General features: G+C 41.1%; 1 protein-coding gene across 2 annotated transcripts in view; it reads left to right on the top strand.

The window, feature by feature from the left end:
• The window catches only part of ADCY9 (adenylate cyclase 9), a 189,905-nt gene extending 168,083 nt beyond the window's left edge, over positions 1-21,822 (top strand). For both annotated transcript variants that reach the window (XM_048866624.2, XM_048866625.2), the window contains exons 7-10: positions 1,751-1,910; positions 5,323-5,471; positions 9,372-9,413; positions 15,529-21,822. In XM_048866624.2, coding sequence (XP_048722581.1) covers positions 1,751-1,910; positions 5,323-5,471; positions 9,372-9,413; positions 15,529-16,717 — 1,540 coding nt within the window. In that variant the 3' untranslated portion in view covers positions 16,718-21,822. The remainder of the gene's footprint in view (positions 1-1,750; positions 1,911-5,322; positions 5,472-9,371; positions 9,414-15,528) is intronic.
• The last annotated feature ends 1,516 nt before the right edge of the window (positions 21,823-23,338 follow it).

Genomic DNA, 23,338 nt, shown 5'->3' with positions numbered 1-23,338 from the left:
TCTCTCTTGGTGATAAGCTGTAAAAGTCTTTCTCTCTCTCCTGTAATTGAGCATGGTCTTAAAGAATGCAGGAGTAGTTTGATGTAGCAATATAAAAACAGACACACTTTGGTTTGAATGCTTTAGTAATGTACAACTAGTGTATCAGCAAGAATGCGGTAGTCAAGTTAGATCACTTCAGTTTTCAGAATCACTGATCCTGTGAAGTTATGTGTTGTGTGGAAAGGACTGTTTCCTTATTTTCATTTGCTCTGTGGGCAGCTTGATGCAGGTCCAAAGTTTAGGTAGTTTGGATGACCTTAACTTCATTATGTTACTTTCTAATTTTCTTTTTAATTTTAAACTGAATATCAGCTGTGATTTTCCAGACTAGCTAATATTTGTGGGTTTTGAAAGTTATGTTTCTTTAGGTTTGTTTCTTTAAATAATGGATAGTTTTGTGCAACTTTAGCTCCTGTGTTAACTACATTTTTTCCCCCCCCGAGAACTATCTTGGATTTTTTTTTCAATTAAATTCTTCAGTAATAGGAGTCCCATGGTACATGGGGATAAACTTCACTTTTCCCTAGACCAGTGGTTCTCAACCAGGGGTCCAGGGCCCCCTGGGGGGCCGCGAGCAGGATTCAGGGGGGCTGTGAAGCAAGGCCAGCATTATACTAGCTGGGGCCCAGGACAGAAAGCTGAAGCCCAGGGCCCTGAGCCCCGCCACCTGGGGCTGAAGGCAAAGCCTGAGCAATGTAGCTTTGTGGGGGCCCCTGTGGCCCCAGGCAACTGCCCTGCTTGCTACTTCCTCACACCAGCACTGGCTTTTATATGCAGAAAACCAGTTATTGTGGCACAGGTGGGCCATGGAGTTTTTATAGCATGTTGCGCAGGGGGGGTCAGAAAGAAAAAGGTTGAGAACCCCGCCCTAGACTGCTTTCCGCTTCCCCATATGGTTCACTCAGCACTTGAGAGGCTTGGGCCTTTAGCTTGTAAGCAGTTGAGGCAAGGACTGTTTCTTCCCAAAGAGTGCTTTGTGCAGTTCCAGCTACACTGGTGTTTGCCATAACAAATACAAATGGGCTGCTGGAGGAGCATGTGAGCTGCCAGCTGGCCTCCCAAAGTGCTCAGCATGACTTCTTTTTATGCACTGTGGTCTTGCTGATCCAGTCAGTCATGAGCCCACACTCTCCTCCCATTTCTTGTTGTTAAGAAGGTACTGAGTCTGATACCTTAGAAGAACTTGGGTTGATTTCAGAGGGCAGCTTCTTTCTCTCAAGCTGTCTGGCATTGGGAGAGCTAGTTCAGAAGACTTTAAAATGCTAGAAAAGCATCTACCCAAACAGTCTTTAAGTCTGAAGCTAACTGATTAACAAAGTTGTTAATTGTCCATACACACTCCCGCTTTTCCAATGTTCTTAATGTTATTTTAAACAACTTTTTTGACGTACAAAAGCATTTATTTCAAAAAACAGTCCAATTTTTTTGTAAACAGGGAAAAACATGCTTTTTTCCCCCATACTCTCATATCTTCCAAGTGATAGAAGAGAAATCTTCAAGCTTTTGTAAAAAAAAATGGTTCATCTTTTACCGAACACTGATTGTTTCAGGAAGTTATAAGCAAGTGATAGCATGGAGTTACGCTCTGATTAGTTATGCAACATTAACTATAGCAACTGGAATGACCATATTATTATAGGTAAATCAGATACGTTAAGTGATGCATTGGGGGAAAAAAAAATTTGGTTTGTGCTTTCATTTGTTCCAGAATGGCATTCTTTCTGGAGGAGGTGATGATTTGTACTAAGCGCCTGCTGGAGGTGATTGCTGGCTGGCTGCCTCGACATTTCATCGGTGCAATCCTAGTTTCCCTCCCGGCTCTTGCAGTTTTTTCACATTTCACCTCTGACTTTGAAACCAACATACATGTAAGTTTTAGGACAATGTATCCTGTCTAACTTTCTTTTAGATTTAATGGAGTAGATTGGCTCCCTCCTTGTCTTCTCCCCTTCCCCATTCCCTTCATCCATGTGATCTATATCTCTCAAGAGGATAGGTCTGATTCTGTAAGATGGTATTGCTAGTAGAATGAATCTATTTTTTTTACAAACATTACCTTTAGGCAGAATTTAATGTAAATAAATTTTAACACATCTTAGGAATTTTTCAATATATTAAAGCATAATTTCTGAGCGGGAACTCCTTATCCAATGAGATGCGGAATATCCTTAAGGACTTCCGTGGCTCATTGCTGAAGTTCAGCAGCAGTAATGGTATTAGCAGTGGATTGTGTCTGTCTGTCATATCAACAGCGGTGCTGTGTTTGCACACTGTCAAAATAGGTGGAGTATTTTCAGCAACACAAAAATTATTAGTCCTCTTCTAAATGGCCCTGTAGCTCTTTTTCTCTACGTAATTTGGTGACGTTTCCAGTGTATTAAAGCTATATTTTCTTTAATTTAAAGGTGAATTTTTTCCTTATTGGACTGATTGTAGAACTGTGGGCCTGTAACGAGGTGTGAAGCCCACACCAGCACGAAAAAAGTTAAAGGAGTCCGAGAGGGTTGGTAGTCTCACTGTTTGCACCTGCGGAGGGGATGGATTTAAAAGAGGAGATAGAAGGTTAGTTGGAGAGGAGGAGAGGTAGGACAGAGAATATAATAAATTCCCTCTCTCTGGGAAGGGGCCTCTTAAAGGCTAAGAAGGCTGGAGGGAAGAGAAGCAGACAGTCTGCTCTGGAAATGAGCCTAAGGAACAATCTGGAGACATTGAGGGACAATGGCCTGCCTGAAACCCTGGGAAGGTGGAGAACTGTGCCAATTCTAGACTGTGGTAGGGAGTGGGGCACAGCAGACTGTGTATAGACTGGAAGATCACATATTTGGTGTTAGGAGTCTGATGAGAGCAGACTAGTACCCCTGGAACTGAGTGGAAATATAGAACTGGTATTCCAGAGAATAGACTAGGATCAGATGGTACCAACCATTGTTTCTGAATTATGCAGAGGCAACTGGCTGTGTTCAAGGAGCAGCAACAGTCCGGCACCGGTCCTCAAGTTCAAGGGACTGGAAAGGAGTATAGAAGAAATGGCAGGGACTGGTAAACTGATTCACACCCCCAGTCAGTTTTGTGGGACTACAGGAAGATTGGTAAGACAGGCAGTGGCAGTGGTCTGTCCAGCAATGGACACAGTCTGGGGGATGATGATTAAAGTTAAGTTGAGACAAGGAAACCCTGAAATAAAGGGTGGTTCTACTTGCAGAGTTTCAGGATGCTGTAAGAAGGCAGGCCCTGTCAAGAATTGTAGGAAGCTCTGGCTAACTTTGTGTGGATAGTCCTGGGGAATTGGCAGAATTAATTCCCTGAACAGAGTTTTTCAGGAACTCAAAGTCTGCAATTCAGGCAGGGGAACCGAAGACACCTGGGATTACCCTTTTGCGGAGAACAGCCTGTCATATATAAGGTGACAGAACCCAAGCAACACTGGACCTGAACCTGAAAGGTGCTGAACACCTTCAACCCTTTTTGACTTCTGTTTGTCTTATGTAGGCCCGTTCCCTGTAGTACTTGAGCACCTCCTAAATATTTTTAAAATACAGTAACAATAACAATGGAATTTGTGGGTGCTCAGCCCCTCTCAGTTTCAGGTCGTATGTGCTGAATGCCCCACGTAGTAGCAAGTAAGAATGGTATTCATTACGCAGCTGTTCATGCACAACCCTTTTTTTTCCTGTTTCAGATCCCCCAGACTTATTGGGTTGTTGGTTCAATCACCAAGAGATATTCCAGCTGGCCCTGTGCTCGGTGATGTTGCAACAATCATGGAGCTCTGGGGAAAGGGACCAGTCTGTAGAGGGTCGGGTAAGTGCCATATTTTACTATGACATGGTTTTGCAAAGTTTTTTTTTATTAATAGCATTATATACCCTCCCCGGATGTAAAATAATGATAATAATTAAAAAAAAAAAAAAAACTTTCCAAAGCCATGCTTACATAGTAAAACACGACACTTACTGACCCTCTAGAGGCTGGCTTCATGCTGGGGCTTCACTTGAAGTCAGAACCATTGCCCTGGCACTTTACGAGACCTGAAATGAGGTTTTTTTAAATTCAGCATAGCTATTTCTTAGTTATTAAAGCCTGGAAAAACTGTGGTCATGGTTTAAAAAATGTAAGTAAGTTATGTAAGTTTTACTAATTTGCCTGTTGTGGATAAACTGTTTTTCTAACTGGAATGTGGCCTTGCTATTTTGTTCAACTGTTGTTGTGCCCCAGACAACATAATAAAGCATTCCAAATTTTCAACTTGTAAAGCAAAGCAGTGGTGTCCCACTCCACTCACAATGAAAGAGATTATAGCCACCAGAAATCATAAAGAGCAGCATAGTTAATGCTAAGGAAAATAAGACCTGCAGTGCAATTTTGTGGAGTTCTCTATTTTAACATTGGATCTTCATTGATTTTCTTAACACAGCCCTACTTTGTACATTACATAAGATGGACTTTAGCATTTGACTATTGCAATATTGCATTCCGGGGAAATTAAGATATTTCTCAGAAAGCATCTGCTTTGCACTTCAATTTACCTATCTTCTAAAGACATGAAAAGGGAGGTTTTCTGAGATTCTTGGATTTGAGACTTGGAACAGAAGAAAGGAGAAATGGAGAACTACCCCTTCACCTTGGCACAAATACCAGTTTCACAGAGCATCAATTAACATTATGTTAAACTTCTGCTCACTTTTGTTCCTCAAAGGAATAATTATCCATGTTGAGTTCAGCACTTAGTGGAATAATACTATCCTGCAAAATATATTATTAGGGCCAGCCACTTTGACAGAGTTTCTGGGACTCAACACATGTTTTCAACCTGGACGTATAATTTGATATCCAATTTAAAACACAGATGTGATTTAATGAGAAGCCTTCAGAGCATAATTGAGTATATGATGGTAATCTATAAATTCTCAAACTCAATGGCTTGAATAGGAGGAACTGAGTCCTTTACAAAGGTGAGCTGAAGGTGGAATTATGAAAAAGTAAAGCTGTACCTCAGAACTCCAGCTAATGAAAATTGTGACACATTATCTGTGTTAGAAGCTTTCTTGCTTATTGGAAGCAAGAACTTTTCTAGACTTGTAGTGCTGTTTGCTGAAATTCATACAAAGGTATCAGAGTTAATTGAAAAGACAGTTAATGTATGGCTCATTTTTATGTAAGTAGAAATTGTGTTCTCACCATTCAGATCATTGAATGCCTTTATTTAAATTGGTATCTATTTGTGGAAGGGCTCTAATGGGCAAGAAAAGGCTAACTTGTCATTCTTTCTGTTCATTGCAGTATACCATGTTTATGTGTTGTGCGATTCTCATCACCATTATCCAGTACTGTAACTTCTGCCAGCTGAGCTCCTGGATGAGATCATCATTGGCTACTATTGTAGGAGCAGTGCTTCTCATCTTGCTCTACATCTCTTTATGTCCAGACAGGTGAGCATTGCATGTTATCACTGTAGGCAAGGTATCATGAGCTGCATTTTGCCCCAGGATTAACTAGTTCAGCCCCGAAACAGGAAATGTTCATTCCTGTGGAGAGTGGTACAGACAGATGAGTTGGGTCTTGTTCTCTGTTGGTCAGATAGGGAGGTGCCAGATTGAATGAAGCATATTTGCATATGGTTCTGTCCCTTTCTCTGGACCCTGTAAGTGGGTTTTGCAGTTTGTTTCCTGCCTTGCTTCAAGAAGCCCCTAGTGTCTCTGGCTGATGGGCCATCTTGGCTTATATTTTCCTTGCCCTAGCCATTACTCAGAATGGAGAAAGAGTAAGAGAAATGGAAGAAAACAGTCAAAAAAATCAGACTCTGTCCTACTTTGGAAATCATGAGCCCTCCATCATGGGACTAGGTTGCATGTGTGCTCCACTACACTTATATAAGATTTGCTTGTGTTCACCGCCATCAGTTTCTGATGGGAGCCGGTCTGAATCCAGACAGTTTTGCCATTTTTCGGGCTGCCTCCAGGATTTCTCTATCATTGCCATCTTACAGATCCATCTGGGAGGAGATCTGCATGACTTCTAGGAAGATCAGTCTCAACTACTAGAATCCCTTTCCTTTAATCTGTTTGCAAGTGATCCATTATCAGCCAGCTCTTCTCAGTTTCCCTTCTCCCTCCTGATCAGAACTCTCTAATCTCTGAAGAAATTTCCAAGGCATGCTCTGGTTCCTTTTGTCCTCATCCCCTCTTGAATTCTGTCCAAGGATTTATTTTTGGCTTTGGGTGATGAGAGATCCCTGTATCTGACTCTGCAGCTTGTCCTTGAGGAATGGTGGATGGCCTCTCACTCTAGACCATTCTACCTCCCACTGGAGGCAAATATTTTACCTCCTTTTCAGAGACTTTCTGGACCACACAGTGCAGGAAGCAGATGGCAGGCAACATGCTGATCAAAGCAAATCCCCTCAAGAAGCATCTAAGGCATTCTCCACATCTCTGCTGAGGTTCTCAAATCTGGGTCTAGTAAACAAAAGAACATCTCCTTAACAGACCCTCTTTTGCTCAGAAGTGGACACCAGTGCCATAGGAGGAAAAGTCTGCCCCCTTTGGAAAGAACTCAGAACTGGAGTCAACCATCAAGACAGCATTAAGCAGTCATCTTCTCTTTCTCTTATTCTGCAAGTCACTGGTTGGAATGTGGATAATATGCTAAAATGTGGTTCCTTGGGTATAGTTTTATTATAGGACTTTTCAACAGTTTCTACCGAAAGCCCTCCAGCTAGCATGGGAGAATCTGGAAACATTTATTCAAGTCCCAATAGCTAGTGGATGGATCAATCAAACACTCCTTCAAGATCTGCCCTTAGTATCATTACAACTGATGCCATTTTCTTGGATTTCAGCAGCTTATTTATCGTTTTTTGTCACTCCAGATGTGGTGGTTGAACTTCATTCCATTTCCTTTCACATCCTCTCCTGGAAAGTGGCTTTTAAGAAGTCATTACCTCAGTTCATTGTGTGGGGATGTGAGTGTCCCTTTCCTGTAGTTTGCCCTAACTGGTTTTTTATGAGGGAAAAGTAGTTCTTTGCTTCTGTCCCAGCTTCTTGGCTGAGTTGTAGCTTTTCTCATTAACAAGATCTCTCGTCCAAGTTTCTGACTTCACCACAAGGCGCAGATGAATTTCTTGTACTCTGGTGCAGCCTAGAAAGAAGTCACTCCATTACCTAGTCATCCTGTTCCAGGGTCCCAATAAAGGTCAAAAAGCCTCTAGTTTTACAGTCTCTGGATGGATCTGGCTCTGCAGTACACCTATTCAGCGACAGACTTCTTGTGCTCTCCTTAGATTAGATTGATCAATTGTCTCCCATTCCTGGGCAGAAACAGGGCATATATCCATGGATAAACTGTGCCGTGGTGTTACCTGGGGCTTGGTACACACTTTCCTCAAGCACTGTCCCTTTGGCCCCTCCTCATTACCCAAGCGTTTAGTTTCTTCACAGCCTTACTGGAAACAATCCAGTTACTAATTTCTGGTTCCTTCTCGTCTCACCTTTGATCTCATCTCACTCTTGTTCTTTCTTTAGTCCAACTATTGGTTTCTTCCCTCCCAGCAGGTGGGGGTGCTGCAACCCATCTATCTCTGCCAGTGGCACTCTCTCCACGAGAAAATCAAGTTTATTACCTGTTAACTTTTTTCTGTAGTACAGTGGCACTATTACAGACCCCTTAGCTTAAGGCCCACCTGGGCTTTGACTTTGGCTGAGAGGTTAATGTTAGGAACACAGGATAGGATAATCTAATTTGTTCATAACTCTAGATGTCATTGCACTGGAGAGTGTGCCTGCAAAAAGCAAAAGAAGTTTCTTAGCCAGGAGTGGAAAATGTTTCATTCTTATTGGCATTTCCTGGGTTATTGACTGGGTCAGGACATACCCCATTTGTCTATACCAGTGACATTTTGCCGCAGGAAAAAAATTAAAAAGTAAGAAACTGGATTTTATGTCTAATTCATTATCTGTAGACTTCTAGAGAAAATTCCAGGTGCAAATAGCTGGTCAGATTGTACCCAAGCACTGCAGAGTTATCAGGTGTGGGGAGGAAGGAAGGTACAGGAAACCTTCTCCTGCTCCCCCTTCATCTCAGCTGAGCACGTGGATTGCACAAGGCTCATGTTGCTAGCCATTCCAAAAGGCTGGGGTGACATCCACCCACATATCAGCCAACACATCCTCTTCAGGGGGTGGGGGGAGGGTGTCTGTGACAGATTCCTCTGGTGTGTTAGGGTGTGACCAGGAAACACCATGTCTCTGGGAGTTTCTGTTGGAATGGGTTGTCTCCAAGCTCCCTCCAGCACAGGCCTATGCCTACAAGGCACAAACAAGCCCAATTATAGTATATTTTGTCCCGTGTTTTGTAAAGCAGTGACCATTAATGAACAAAGTACAGTAACTGCAGAACATTTTGTCACTTCATTTTATAAAGAGAAATTCATATCCAAAATAATACACATCCCTATACAATCCTAGATCTAGCAAAAAATGACTAGAAGCAACAGTGAAAAACAACATGAAGACTAAATCACAGCTGCCAAGAGTTTTCATTTGAAAACCGTGAGCTGTAGCTCACGAAAGCTCATGCTCAAATAAATTGGTTAGTCTCTAAGGTGCCACAAGTACTCCTTTTCTTTTTGCGAATACAGACTGACACGGCTGTTACTCTGAAATTAGTAATAGCTAGTTTTCTTGCAATATCTACAGTGTTAATCATGCTTTGTCACCACAGTATTGACAATTCTTCATACGCTATAGACAGACCCATTCTTTCACGTTTTTTTTTTTTAAACAGTAACTTGCTGGTAGTTGTTGTTCTTGGCACATGTAACTGAGCACTGTGTGCCTTGCTGTTCTTTATATTAATTGCTGATAGAAGAGCCTGGAATGCAAGTAAATTCAAAGCCTCTTTGAGGAGTTCTTCGGTAATGGCATATTCATAAAGAGGCTGTTTCTCCTCTTTTGTCACTTTTTATGGAGTTGATCCAATAAGCCTGGGAATTAATTACCTTTCAGTGTTCTTAACACACTCCTCCATGTATCTCGGGTTGGAACTGATCTGAAAATGGTTTTTTCCAGCCATTGCCTTGACTACATTACCTCCAGTTACTCTTAGCCGGAGAAACTTGGATCATCATCTCTATGCTTCTGCCACTCCAAAGCAAAAGGTATTGCTAAATCACATTCAAGAAAAGTTTGTCTGAAATTGAGGTGCAAAACAGATTATTGATCATAGTCCCTTACTTCAAATTAGTTCAGTTGAACTTTTTTGTTTGTATTCTCAGGTTGCTTTGTGTAATGGTCTTGTTTTCTTTCTAATGTTTTAATACCTTTATTTTTCAGCTCCATTGAAACTTCCCTCCTAGATTCAGTACAGAACTTTAGGTAAGCCTTAAATACAGTGCCCATCTCTACTATCTTATGGAAAACCTCTTGTTGCATTCCTTTTTTCAACATTATCTTTTACAAAAAGTTATGTAAACTAGATAAAGTATAGCTTTAAAATGTTTGTGTCAAAATGTGTTTTCAGTCAAATGTATGTAAAAAAACAAACTTAGGGCGCACAGTAGCATACAGGGATTAAATAATTTGTGTCTGTGCTACGTGAGTACCCAGGAAAGCAAACTAACTATACAAATGCCATAGAAGGAAATCAACAAAGTTGATGCTGAAATGTGAAATGCTCCCTTATTTATATGGTTTTCTAGGAAATGGAGGGTTATTGTGGCAGATAAATTATAGAATTTGTTTTTCTAGTGGTAACCTTTTTTGTTTTGTTTTGTTTTGTTTTAAAGTACTGTGCACAGATTATGGGCCAGATTCTCTCCCTCTGTCCTGTCTGCTTTGTGTCACTCAGCAGTGCATAGGGGCTGGAATCTACGGGGGGTGGGGGGGTCCTTAGCTAGCTCCTACACCAACTGTCCCCAACTCCAGTTTAGAGGATTTGTTGGAGGCAGTGTAGAACACAGCTGCGGTCTGCCAATTCATAGTTGGCAAGTGGCCCCATGGGCACCACAGCCAGCTGCTGTAATTTAGAGTAGCTCCAAACTCAACACAGTTGACAGCATAGCCCCATGTTTTTAAACAAAGCCTGTGTTATTAATGACCCCTTAGAAAGTGAAAATTTCAAAGATGCAGTTGACTTGTCACTATTTCATTGTGGTCAACTCCCATGATTTTATCGCCAGTTGCTGAATAAAACAACTGCTTTCACTAAAGTTAGTAATTGTGGAAACATTTGTTCTGGGGTTGGGTTTTCTAAAAGTCTGACACTCTCTTTGATTTAACTAGTGACTATGTAAACATATTATCAAATAGCTCCAGGCAGAAGTGTGTTCTGAAAATCACTGCTCGTCCTTGGAGTATATATTATAGAAAAATTACATTTTTCAATTTCATAGAATCATAGAATATCAGGGTTAGAAGGGACCTCAGGAGGTCATCTAGTCCAACCCCCTGCTCAAAGCAGAACCAATCCCCAATTTTTGCCCCAGATCCCTAAATGGCCCCCTCAAGGATTGAACTCACAACCCTGGGTTTAGCAGGCCAATGCTCAAACCACTGAGCTATCTCTCCCCCCCCTTCCGTCTCTACCTGAATGCAGTCATAATTTCAAAGAATGTAGGCATTTTTCTGAGGTCTGAGGATGGTAGTTGTGCTTTCCAATTCTAGTATAGGATTAATTTATTATGTCTCATATTGCAGGGATTTTTGAGCATTCTGAATTTGTTTGTCTGTGTGTGTAAGAGAGAAAGAGAGTGTCATTAAATATACCTTTCTTTTTAAACTGGAATTGTAACTGGGACAAGATACAAGCCAAGCTATAACAACAGACTATACATAATTTTAAAACAGAAAATATAAAGGTATTGTGACCAATGAAAAGTAATGTCATAATATTTTCCTCAGCTTGGGTCTTCCTTATTAGTTCATGGAATTAGCCAGGCACTTCTGTAGCTCAAAACTGCCCATGGCTTCCAGGTAACTATTCATGAGCACTAGAAGACCTAGCTGGCTGTTAATCATTAAAAAATAATTCTGATTTCTGTAATCAAGGGCAAGCATGACTTCATTTTAATGATTGGTCTTATACTTACAATGGCCCTACAAATAACAAAGCTAATAGCCAGAGAAAATATCCTAGTATGAAAGTATTTTACTTTTGAAATTATAACATTTCACTTTTACTTGATAGATAAAGATATGAACAGATAATAATGCTGAGATTTTCAAAGGAGCCTAATGAAATTAGGCACCCAAACCCCAGTGGAATTCCACAGGAGATGGACACTGAACTCACTTGGGTTCCTTGATAAGTCCCAGCCTAAAGATGTAAATATTGACTGACACGGTGACCAAAATACATGTCACATCTAACACTTGTATGCTATACAATCTCATCAAAGTTCTTACCATGAGGAACTTGTAGTTCAATTTTTTTCCAAATGACCATTACTTTAGTGAAAAATGTAAGTGTGTGCGCACTCGTGCATGTGTGTGTGTCTGTCTGTCTTAGACACATTATGCATGCTTGTGAACATATTTGCTGTCTCTATAACATGTGTGACACTTTTAGCAGGTGATGCTTGGTTGGCTGTCTTCTTAAATTTAAATATGAAAAACTACATAAATGCAATAGTAAGTTTGCAAAAGTGCAAATTCAGCTGCTCTGAGGACACACAACTGAATAGTGTCACTGAAAATCAGGATAGCTTTTAGGTGTGGTCTGTGGTAAAAATACAGAATTGTGAATTAATTCTATTACCATCTCTGCCACAGATCTGCTGTGCAATCTTACTTACATTTTCAGCTTTTTTATTTATTTTTTGTTTTGTTTTCTGTTTTCGTTCTAGCATTTTGTATTAATTAGGGCTTCCCCTCACTCCAGGTGATTGGAGGCTGATGAATCAATAAGAAGCTGAGATCCTGTCCTAGGAGAAGTTATTATTGTCTCCATTCTCACTTGACTGTCAGCACACAGGCTTTTCCTGTGTTCTGCTGGTGGATTTGTAACAAGTGTACCTGGAGGGGGACCTTTCCCCTTTTGCTTTGCTTGACCAAGAATTAAGATCTTTATTAAAGTGGTTTCAAAACAGCTACCATCTGTGAAGTCTCAGCGCATAAGCTCTTCTAAGATTTGGTCAACACATAGCTTTTTTGCACCCGTGTAGCTAAATCAGTGCATTAGATTTGTCTCATTGCTTTCCAATTGAAGGCACACCATTTCTTCTTGTGCCCCATGCAATCAAAACAAGATGCTGTTAAACAAATGTGTCCTCCCACTAAGAGTCAATGCACTCATTACTCTCCCTGCCTCAAAGCAGGTAGAGTGTATTTTTTTCTCCACTGTTCATAGTTCCCAAATGGAATGATGGATAGGCCTTTTGAGATAGAGACTCAAATCTGCCTTGTGGTTTAGAAAAAACTCATGCCCCTGTTTTTCTTTCCCCACCTTTACACTCCAAATTTTTTTCTAAATGGAGTTCCTATGTTCTGTAGTTGCATCAGGGTATAAAATAGAGTGTTCATACCATCTCTGTCCATCACCCCAGGATGCTTAACATCTCATATGTGTAGCAGTATCCCGTTTACAATATCTCAGATTCTACATGATTCATCAAAAATTCCAATGCTCAGCTCTGTTGATGTCTTTTTCTCATTGTTCAGCCCTTGTATTCTCTCCAAAGACCTAGTTGTTACGCATCTGCTTTATATATAGAACAATACAATTTGAAACCCAGATTTCTAGCTCCTAGGGCAAGTGTCTTTCCACTTTCTCTACTATAAGGAGAAAGCCATTATGTTACACAGTTTAGGATTTGTGATCAATCAAAGGAAAGCTTCCTGACTCCGTCTAAAGAATTTTCACAAGTGCTGTATTCAGTACCCAGAGTGGATGAAAATTCCAGCTAACTTCTCAGGCTTTTGTGCCTGCAAGTATTTAAACTATTTGGTTAAAAGAACAGAATCAGCTTGAGTTTTTTAAATTGACCAATTTTTAAAATTCCATTTTCTATTACTACAACCCTTTAAACAGTAAACAGCTTAAATAGCCCTGAATTTTTTTTGTATAAGCTCCTTTAAAAAAATTTGTAAGGCTTTGGTGGGGATTTTCTGTTTCTCAGTTGTTGTTTATAAAGGTCATTTCATTTAATGAATTTTGCTCTTGCTAATTACCCAATCATATTGTATTGTCAAATACACAAACTAAACAAACGAAAAAAAAGAAATATTGTTCCATTAGCTTCTTGCCGCTATAGTTATGCTAGATCAAAGGTGTTAGTTGTAACCATAGTAGGTGCAACATTTTCAGAGATTTAATTTTCAAGATGAGGACATCACTTCAGTAATTTCCTCCTTCAGGTTAGTTCTGTGGGTTTTTGGCATAGCTGATTCTCACTGTAGTCATAGTGGGATCAAAAAATTTGTGATCTGGGAAAGATCTTGTATCCGCTCATTTGAGATACGCAGCTCCCTGCCTTGTGGATGAATTCAGTCATCTTAAGGGAATTCTCTTTTCAGATCATGAGTGAATTGTTGTCATTACAAAAGCGAGGCGAGTATTTAGGGACACCCATATTGGAAACCAAGCTCAACCAAGTAGTTGAGAAAATGGTTGGGGACTAACAGATACCCACTTGTCAGAAAGGTAGAAATGAGAGCAGTAAAGTTCTCTCTTAAAAGTCAGATCGTGCGCTCTACCAGTCTTGGTAGAGATTTCCATCACCCCTTTTCAGGAGGGTAAGTGTTTTCAGGGAGCCACTCGGTATGATGCCTCTGCTCAAGAAACCATCTGTGGACTTGGATAAACTTGCCAACTACCCACTTGTATTGAATCTCTGGCATTGAATAAACTTACTGAAAAACTTGTGATGAAGTGACTCTGTTGGTAATCCCCAGTCAGTCTGAGTTCGGGCCTGGTTTCAGAAAACACACTGGCATTATGTGGATCAGTCATCTTCTCAAAGTGATTTGGGCTATACCCTGACACCACCCAGAAAATTACAGTTGTACAGAATGCAGCCACTTGCTTGTTCAGGAATGTTTCATAGAGGAAGCATATTATACCGGTGCTCCATAATCTGTAGAGGCTGCCAGTGAATTTGTGAATATTGCTCTTGATCTGTACACACCCTAAAAGGTTGATATTGTGGCTAGTTGAGAAAATTGCCTGTATCCCCATAATAAGCTTCAGTGGTCGTAATCCGCAGAGATGCTCAAGCGAGGACCCCATCCTCCCCCGTTTCATAGTAAAGTGGCAGATGATTCTCCATAAAGTTCCTCAGCTCTGGAGTTCTCTTCCTCCCTGTGTCCTACAGAGCCTAAATGTATTGATCTTCAAGAAACCTCGCAAGGCTCATCTGTTTTCTCAGGTCTTTGGAGAAGGGGCAGGTTGAGGGATATAGATGGGCTGAGGCAGCAGTTTGTGTTCTGTTATTGGTAGTTAATTTTTTTTTCCAGGCTTGATTTCTGAATCAGGGATGCAAGAAGTCATTATAAATACAAAGATGTTGTGACAAAGTTCCTCCTCTACCTTGGTGGGTCTTGCACTTATTGGCGGATTTGCTCACCTCGGAGATTCACGGCAGCCCTCAGTTTGGCTGTTTCCATGAACCTCCAGTCCAGGTCAACTTCTGACGAGGAGTTGGGAGGTTTGGGGGGAACCCGGGCCCGCTCTCTACTCCGGGTTCCAGCCCAGGGCCCTGTGGAATGCAGCTGTCTAGAGTGCCTCCTGGAAGAGCTGTGCGACAGCTACAACTCCCTGGGCTACTTCCCCATGGCCTCCTCCCAACACCTTCTTTATTCTCACCATAGGACCTTCCGCATGTGTCTGATAATGTTTGTACTCCTTAGTCCTCCAACAGTACATGTTCTCACTCTCAGCTCCTAGTGCCTCTTGCTCCCAGCTCCTCACACGTGCACCACAAACTGAAGTGAGCTCCTTTTTAAAACCCAGGTGCCCTGATTAGCCTGCCTTAATTGATTCTAGCAGCTTCTTGATTGGCTGCAGGTGTTGTAATGAGCCTGTCTGTCTTAATTGTTTCCAGAAGGTTCCAGATTGTTCTGGAACCTTCCCTGTTACCTTACCCAGGGAAAAGGGACCTACTTAACCTGGAGCTAATGTATCTGCCTTCTATCACTCTCCTGTAGCCATCTGGCCCAACCCTGTCACAATATATATTTATGATTTTAATAAGTCATATTATAAATATATATGGAAAGACAATATACTCCTCAATAAGAACTTTAAAATTGTCAAACGTGGGCAGTATGTAGGCCAGCAACTCAACGGGGTCCATTTAATTTAGATCTAGTTAAATTTAGCATGCGAGAGTTCTACAGCATGGGCATATTTAATAGCAAATAAAATTAGAATTTTATAACTACAGTTTGATTTTATTGAGGCATTTTTAACAAGTCAGATTTAGAGATTAAGAAGTAATGAATCTGTATTTTAAAATGCCCATCTTTATTTTTCTTTTCCCCTGCCCTGCCCCAGCTCTAGGAAGAATCCATGCAACAGTTCAGTGCTAAATGATATAAAGAAACCAGCAGACCGGATTGGCCAAGAAGTGATACTGGTTTTCTTTCTCCTACTCCTTTTGGTTTGGTTTCTGAATCGGGAATTTGAAGTCAGTTACCGCCTCCACTACAATGGAGATGTAGAGGCTGATCTTCACCGCACCAAAATTCAGAGCATGAGGGATCAAGCTGACTGGTTGCTGAGGAATATTATTCCATATCATGTGGCAGAGCAGTTGAAGGTTTCCCAGAGCTACTCCAAAAACCATGATAGTGGTGGAGTGATCTTTGCTAGCATTGTGAACTTCAGTGAGTTCTATGAAGAGAATTATGAGGGGGGCAAGGAATGCTATCGAGTCCTAAATGAATTGATTGGGGACTTTGATGAGTTGCTAAGCAAACCACATTACAGCAGCATTGAGAAAATCAAAACAATTGGGGCAACCTACATGGCTGCCTCTGGACTGAACACCGCACAATGTCAGGACAACAACCATCCACATAGACATTTGCAAACCCTTTTTGAATTTGCCAAAGAAATGATGCGAGTGGTGGATGACTTCAACAACAATATGCTGTGGTTTAATTTTAAACTACGCGTTGGCTTTAACCATGGCCCTCTCACTGCTGGGGTCATAGGCACCACCAAGTTATTGTATGACATTTGGGGTGATACCGTGAACATTGCTAGCAGGATGGACACTACTGGAGTGGAGTGCCGGATACAGGTGAGTGAGGAGAGCTACCGTATCCTAAATAAGATGGGATATGACTTTGATTATAGGGGGACAGTCAACGTGAAGGGGAAAGGTCAGATGAAAACTTACCTTTACCCAAAATGCATGGACAATGGGGTTGTGCCGCATCACCAGTTATCTATATCTCCAGACATCCGGGTTCAAGTGGATGGCAGCATTGGGCGGTCTCCTACCGATGAGATTGCCAATCTGGTGCCTTCTGTACAGAATTCGGACAAGACATCCCAGGGCTCAGATAACAACTTAGAACCCAAGGATATGCTTCCATACTACAAGAAGCTCCAAAAAGAGTCAGTGAAAGCAGAAGACAGGTGCAGGTTTGGCAAAGCTGTAAAGAATGATTGTGAGGAAGCAGAAACGGAGGAGGTCAATGAACTGACAAAGTTAAATATCTCTAAGAGTGTATGATGCAGTGACAGAGAGCTGCATGATGTGCTCTGTCCATAGAAACACAAAGACATTTGCAATTGTCTGCTTTCTTTTTGAAGAAAAACCTTCTCAACATCTGGGTCGTTTGTTTTCATGTTAGCACCTGATGCTGTGTGGATCACAGTTATTCAGGGCTCATTTTCATCTGTCTCTCTCCTCCATGCCCTTTAGCCCTCTCCAAAACTCCCCAGCTCCCTGTGTAACCCTCTTTCAGCTGAGTGGAGCATATTAAGTGCCTTCAGATATACTCCATTGGACTCCCTGTCTAGGTACAAAGGCCCCAAATAAAATCATAGCTTTGGGTATCTATTAATTTTAAAAGAAAAGCTGTGGTCATGATATCATTTTTATTGTTGTTTCTCACAAAACACTTTTTTTTTGGCTAATGCAACTCCTTGGGTTTTATATATATATACGTGTGTGTGTGTGTATAATATATTACTGTTATCAGACCTTCTGTATGTAAACACACAGACAGATGTGCGTGTATCTACCATATGAGACTGATATAAAAAGTGCCAGTAATGTACCACTAGGGAATGTCGTGGAGATGATGTAACACAATTTTGCTTTTGTGTTGGGCTGGAGAAGGAGCTGAGTTCTACAGTGGCTCAGCAGTTAGATGGAGCAGGCAGCACAGCTGTTGTAGTTTCATCCTCCTTTGACAGTGTTTTGATCAGACATTTGCCATTGTATGCTTTGGATGCACTGCTTTCCTTACATCCAATGAGTTATTGATATGTGGGGATAGATTTCACCAACTCTCAGGATAGGGTTCCAAAAACAAACCAGTAACCATTAAAGTTTTTACAATCCAGGTCTCAGGTTTTTAAAAAGCAGTTTTCCTTTTACCCCCACCCCAAGGGATTTGTGAAGCTTTGAGTGGAATTGATGCCCCTAAAACTGCTCTGATTTAAGAGAGGAGCAGTTAAATAAATGTTTTGGGGTTATATTGATTTATTATTATTTTAAATATCATGTTTGTGGAGGGTGTTAGGATTCATAGGGGTGGTAATTGGTGTCACTACAATTAATAAGATGCCCATTAGTGCTTCATCCTCTTCAAACTGCCAAGCACTGTGAGGACATTATCTAGGCAATACTTGTGTCAAAGTTGGTGATACCGCCAAAGCCACCAAAATGCAGATTGAGTCTGAAAATCCCAGTTTCCCTCCCATACTGAATTAATGGTGCTGAACAACGTTCTTCAGGCTTTACCCCTATGCTGTGCTTTTGCAGCACAGATTAGAATGACATGCTTCCCGTGTGCCATTTAAAGCAGAAATAGGAAGGTCCTTTGCCATGAGCTGAGAAGCACAACATTTCGGGCCTGAACCTACAGTTGACTGTGTGGGCAGACCCCTGTGCCTGCAGAGAGGCTCACTGAAGTCAATGGGACTCTGCACAGGTGCCGGGGTCCGTTTGCATAGAGGCAGTTGCAGGATCAGGGCTTCAGACAACAAACACCTCCTCTAATTTCAATTCCTGGAGAAGATTCTGACTAGTTCTCCCTTTGCATTCTTCCATAATTTTAACCCCTTTTTCACTCAGTTTTTGACCGAGTGGATGACCCACTTTGGATAATATTAAATATTGCAAGGTTCCAATTTAAACAAATATTTCTTGTACCAACAAAATGACTATAATATTTCCACCCAAAATAAATTCATCTGCCAAGGGAAATCGGGTGATTGTGGGGAAATGTAATGCTGTTTTGTCTGCACAGTCATATTTTTTTAGTTATTTCTTTCCATCTTCAGTCCAAAAAAGATAACTTAAAAGTGAAAGCAGAATATAGTCACACTTATTGCTTTAAGAACAGCCATAGTGGGTCAGACCAAAGGTCCATCTAGCCCAGTATTCCGTCTTCCGACAGTGGCCAATGCCAGGTTCCCCAGAGGGAATGAACAGAGCAGGCAATCAAGTGATCCATCCCCCTTCTTATGTTCGTATGTCCTGTGTTGTTTACATGCCTTCTAGCATTAAAATATGTGTCCTGAGGTGGTTAACCCTTTTTTTCCCCTCACTTACTCTCTCTGATTTGATGGCCCCCTACAATGCCCAGTGATAAAGTGGCATTTCTCTGCAGTTGAGTTTTTTCAGTGTTAGCCGCGATCCATCAAAATATGCCCACATCTTTTCTCTGACTTTTAATACTGTACAATTGTTATACTCACCACAATAACCCTTCACCTGTAAGAGGTTCGCACATTGCAACTAAAAGTGAAAAAACGGCATAATCTAGGGATTCCAAGCCAATTTCTTTTGAACAGGAGCCAGGATTGAGAAAACCTTACCTCTAATTATTGCAATAATGCACCATTCAGTACAAAGACAGTCCTTTAGCCTACAAAATTAATAAAGCCATCATGGCTGTTCATGGTCTGTTACTACATGAGTATTGTTAGTCTCTTAGTAGTATCTCATTAGAATACTGAAAAGGGTACCAAATTTAGAAGTATCATGGCCTCTTTTCTGATCTCACTAAGGAAATAAAATGGCTGAGGTCAGAAACATTTCTGGGCTCTGAATTCAAGGGCTGCTGTTTGTTCTTGCAGTGGAGTTGTTCTGTATAGTATTAACACCTTTGTGAGTTGAGTGCAGCCAACATTACATGCATTCAAATTAGATCTGGGTAAATAGTAGCTAATAGTTAAGTCATGAATTGTATCGCTGTTTGCTTATTGCCACCAGAACAATAACCACATTTAACAGCTTCACTTTGACCAGGTGTCGTGGTCCTTACCACAAAGGTCTTGAATCTCTTCTTTAGGGATTCAGAAACAAAGCTATGAATACCCACCCCACAAAACATATGGGGGAGCTTTTCAAAGGCGCAAGGGGCAATGAGACACCCAACTCCCACTGAAAGGCAATGGGAGTTGGACCCCAAACTCCCTTTTGTGCCTTTGAAACGCAGTTCCAATACTTGCAAAAAGTAATGAGTCTGTGGTGGTTTTTAATGGTATAATGCTCTCTACTGCATCTCTCTTAGTGTATCAGAGAGTCCAAAGACAGGCCATGTCATACATTTGCATGCCAGTATCAGAGTTTATTTTATAAAATGCCTTTTGTGCTTGTTCTGTTGTTTTCTGCATAATAATTTTAAAGAAACACAAACTTTATAAAAGTAGCATGATTAGCCCTATCCCCTGAAAAGTAGTCTACCAAAAATTGATGCTTTGTTTGCTTGCTCTTTTCTTTTCTTGTATTTTTAGAATTTCTTAATGCTGATCATTTCAAGATCACCCACAGTTTAAAAAAATGTAGTTGTTAAATGCTTTTCAAGCCCAGGAGTTCTGCTCCTGTTACCGCTCACCCATGTGAGTGATTTTAGGGTTTAGAACGGTGAGGAAGATACTGAGTCTTTTCTGCAACATTTCCTTAATCTGCTGCTGACACACAATTGATTATTTTTCCCCACTACTCCTTTAAAATTGAACAGATTGACTTCTCATAAATAAGTAAATAACATTCCAGTGTGTTTGTTTTAATTACTGCAGATTTTTAAGATAAGTACAAATTTGTTATTATCCAGGATTTAAGGTTTTTTAAGAGTGGGGTTAGAGGAAGGCTGTTGGGTTTTGTTTGTTTGTTTAATCTAACAATCAGAATGTAATACTTGCTCTGAGCAGGGTAGATAGTGGTAAGAATGCTAGCTACCAGTCAGCAATTTCTATTATTCACTAAAATTCACTATTATTCACTAAAATTGTTAGTGGAGAGACCACTTTGGCATGTAGTAGGGCTATGAAATGTCATAAGAGGTGAAGGATGATGGAGTCTCAAAAAAAGGCTAAGTAGCCAAACCTTTCACTACCACTTTGCTTAGCACTAGTTGTTTGTGAACATTGGCAGGGATAAACAGAAAAATTCTTTTCTGAATCTGGGTATTGAAACAATTGACAGTTTGAATATGGAGCCAAAGGACATGGTTTTTCAAAGGATATGGAGGTTCAATGAGTAAAGATAAAAGGAATTAACAAAAACAAAGGACTCACAAGCTTTTATCTGAGGAAGTACTGTATCTTGATTAGAGAAACTATCTTTGAGGTTGTCTGTAAACTCTAGTATTTTAAAATTGCTTAATTCTCCTGTTTCTGTAACTTTCTCTGATATTGCAATTTAGAATGATTTATAAAATGTTGGGTTTCTAGTGAATGTCACATGATGTTCATATGTAAAAATATTGAAAGCAAATAATTGTTCTTAACCAGCTGATACCTTATTTTGCAAAGCATGTCCAAATACCAGCATTGAACAATTATTAGTATGAAGTTGATTGTAATCTCATCAACTTTCTCGCTGTCTAGATTTTTTTGCCTGATTTCAAGATTATTTGTTTCCCCTCTCCTTTGTGTTGCACTCTTCTGTATTGTGCATGATGAGATATGTCGAGGGGTGGTTTTCCCCCATCATTGGATTAGATCTTCTGTTTTAACAGCAGTATTTGAATTTCTTTGGTGCCAAATCATGGTTTCATGTCAAAGAACTTTCTCCACGCTGTAAGACTTCCTTCACTACGGTTTGTCTCTGGCTGTATTCTCCAATTTAATGGAGTTTGGATATTTGCCTTGTTCTTTAGTAGTGGACCATTTGTCCACTCACAACTTTACTACTGTGTACTGTTGGTTTTCTGTCCTTTCTCTTCCTTTTCTTATTGTAAACTGGTTTATTTTAAGTTATAGACGAGAAACACATCAGGACAGTTAAACTGACAGCAATTTATGAAGAGTAAATCTGCCATCACAACAGAAAAACACAAGAGTACGCCATTAAGTCATAGCAGGCTTACATAATAGGAGGAAGTGAAACATAAAATCAAATGAAACTGCTAGCACCATTGAAATCCATTGAAGCAGAGTTCAAATGGGCCCATATTAACAAAAGTTTTCTCAAGGAGTCTGGTAGGCAGATCTACAAAGCAAAGCACATCCACAGAAAAGGCATACTTTATGTATTCATATGGATTAAAATTATGTTATGGGGATAGTTTTCCAACCTCCTTTCTAAACAATAAAGTGACTAATGCTGCTTCAGTTTACCATCTGTAGTAGAAAATATAATAAAGCATCAGAAACATATGTCCACTTTCTATAGGTTCTTAAACAGCTGCTTCTGGAGAGCTGGCTGGCAATACGTTGATGGTTCCTTATTTCCAGCAACTAAATTGGATTAAAAGACTGCTAAAAATACATTAAATACTCCTTAATGTCACCTTCCCACATAAGCAACTGCTGTAGATGCTGCAGGGATTTTGTGAGATTGTGAATGGAAGTGGAACATTTGTGAACAGGAGGGGAAGTAAGTGGCCCACATGGTGAAAGATGTGAGAATCCCAGTGCTACAGCATAACAGTAGAGTAAAATAGCACTGCTGTCCTGTTACAAATGCATCCAGGAAAACAAACACAAACTGGGCCTCCGAACATTTTGGAAACTGGGCTAAATGTAGCTGTGACCGCCAAAATGTGCAGAATATTTGTGCAGGGAACAGTGCATTCTACTCCAGAAACAAAATTTTCCAACTTCCTTCATTGTAGTTCTCTATCTAGGTTGTAGTGGAACCATTTTTGCTTTTCCAGGGACAGTGTCCCAATGACTCTGTTACAATAAATCTGAATTCTAATGCACTATTAATATAAATACACACATAGGCCAATGGCTCCAAAGTTTTGTCTGCTCTGATCAATTTTAAAATTAAAAACGATCAGTTATAAAAACTGTTTTAGGAAAACAATAATCATTCATCCAAAACAAATCCCTACCGGCATATTTTAGCTTATGCCTTTAGTTTTATTTAGTGGCCAATTTATGGAAAGTGTCTCAGCTGTACAATCATGGAGAAGGTTCCTAAGGTTATTAGACTAATGTGTAGTAAGGTAAAGAAAACTTGAGAGAGGGGAGAACTAGCCTTGCATTCACAAAATGGAACAACTAGAGTGGGGATGTGCTAAAAAACTCCCCTCATCATGTATGCAAACAGAGCACAGTGTAATATCTATACCAGAGGTGGGTAAACTATGGCCTGCGGGACCGTCCTGCCGAGCCCCTGAGCTCCTGGCCAGGGAGGCTAGCCCCCAACCCCTCCCCTATTGTCCCCCCTACCCAGCAGCCTCAGCATGCCGCACCGCCAGCTCTCTGGCTCTCTGCTCCTGTTGGGCAGCATAGCTGGCTCCAGCCAGGCAGCAGGGCTGCGAGCTCCTGCTGCTCTGAGCAGCATGGTAAGGGGGCAGGGAGCGAGGGGGTTGGATAAGGGGCAGGGGTCCTGGGGGCAGTCAGGGAGCTGGGGACAGCTGGATAGGCATGGGAGTCCCGGGGGACTGTCGGGGGCAGAGGTATGAATAGGGGTTGGGGCAGTCAGGGGACAGGGAGCAGTGGGGTTGGATAGGGGGTGGAGTCCCAGGGGGTGGTTAGGGGTGGGGGTGTGGATAGGGGTCGGGTCAGTCAGGGGACAGGGAGCCAGGGGGGCGGGGGGTTGGATAAGGCGGGCGGTGCCGGGGGGTGGTTAGGAGTGGGGGTGTGGATAGGGGTTCCGTCAAACAGGGACAGGGGGAGGTTGGGTGGGGCGGAGGTTCTGGGGTGGGGTGTCAGGGTAAAG

Source organism: Caretta caretta, chromosome 10 (assembly GCF_965140235.1).
Source record: "Caretta caretta isolate rCarCar2 chromosome 10, rCarCar1.hap1, whole genome shotgun sequence".
In the NCBI taxonomy this organism is placed as follows: Eukaryota; Metazoa; Chordata; order Testudines; family Cheloniidae; genus Caretta; species Caretta caretta.
This window is presented reverse-complemented; position numbering and strand designations above follow the sequence as displayed.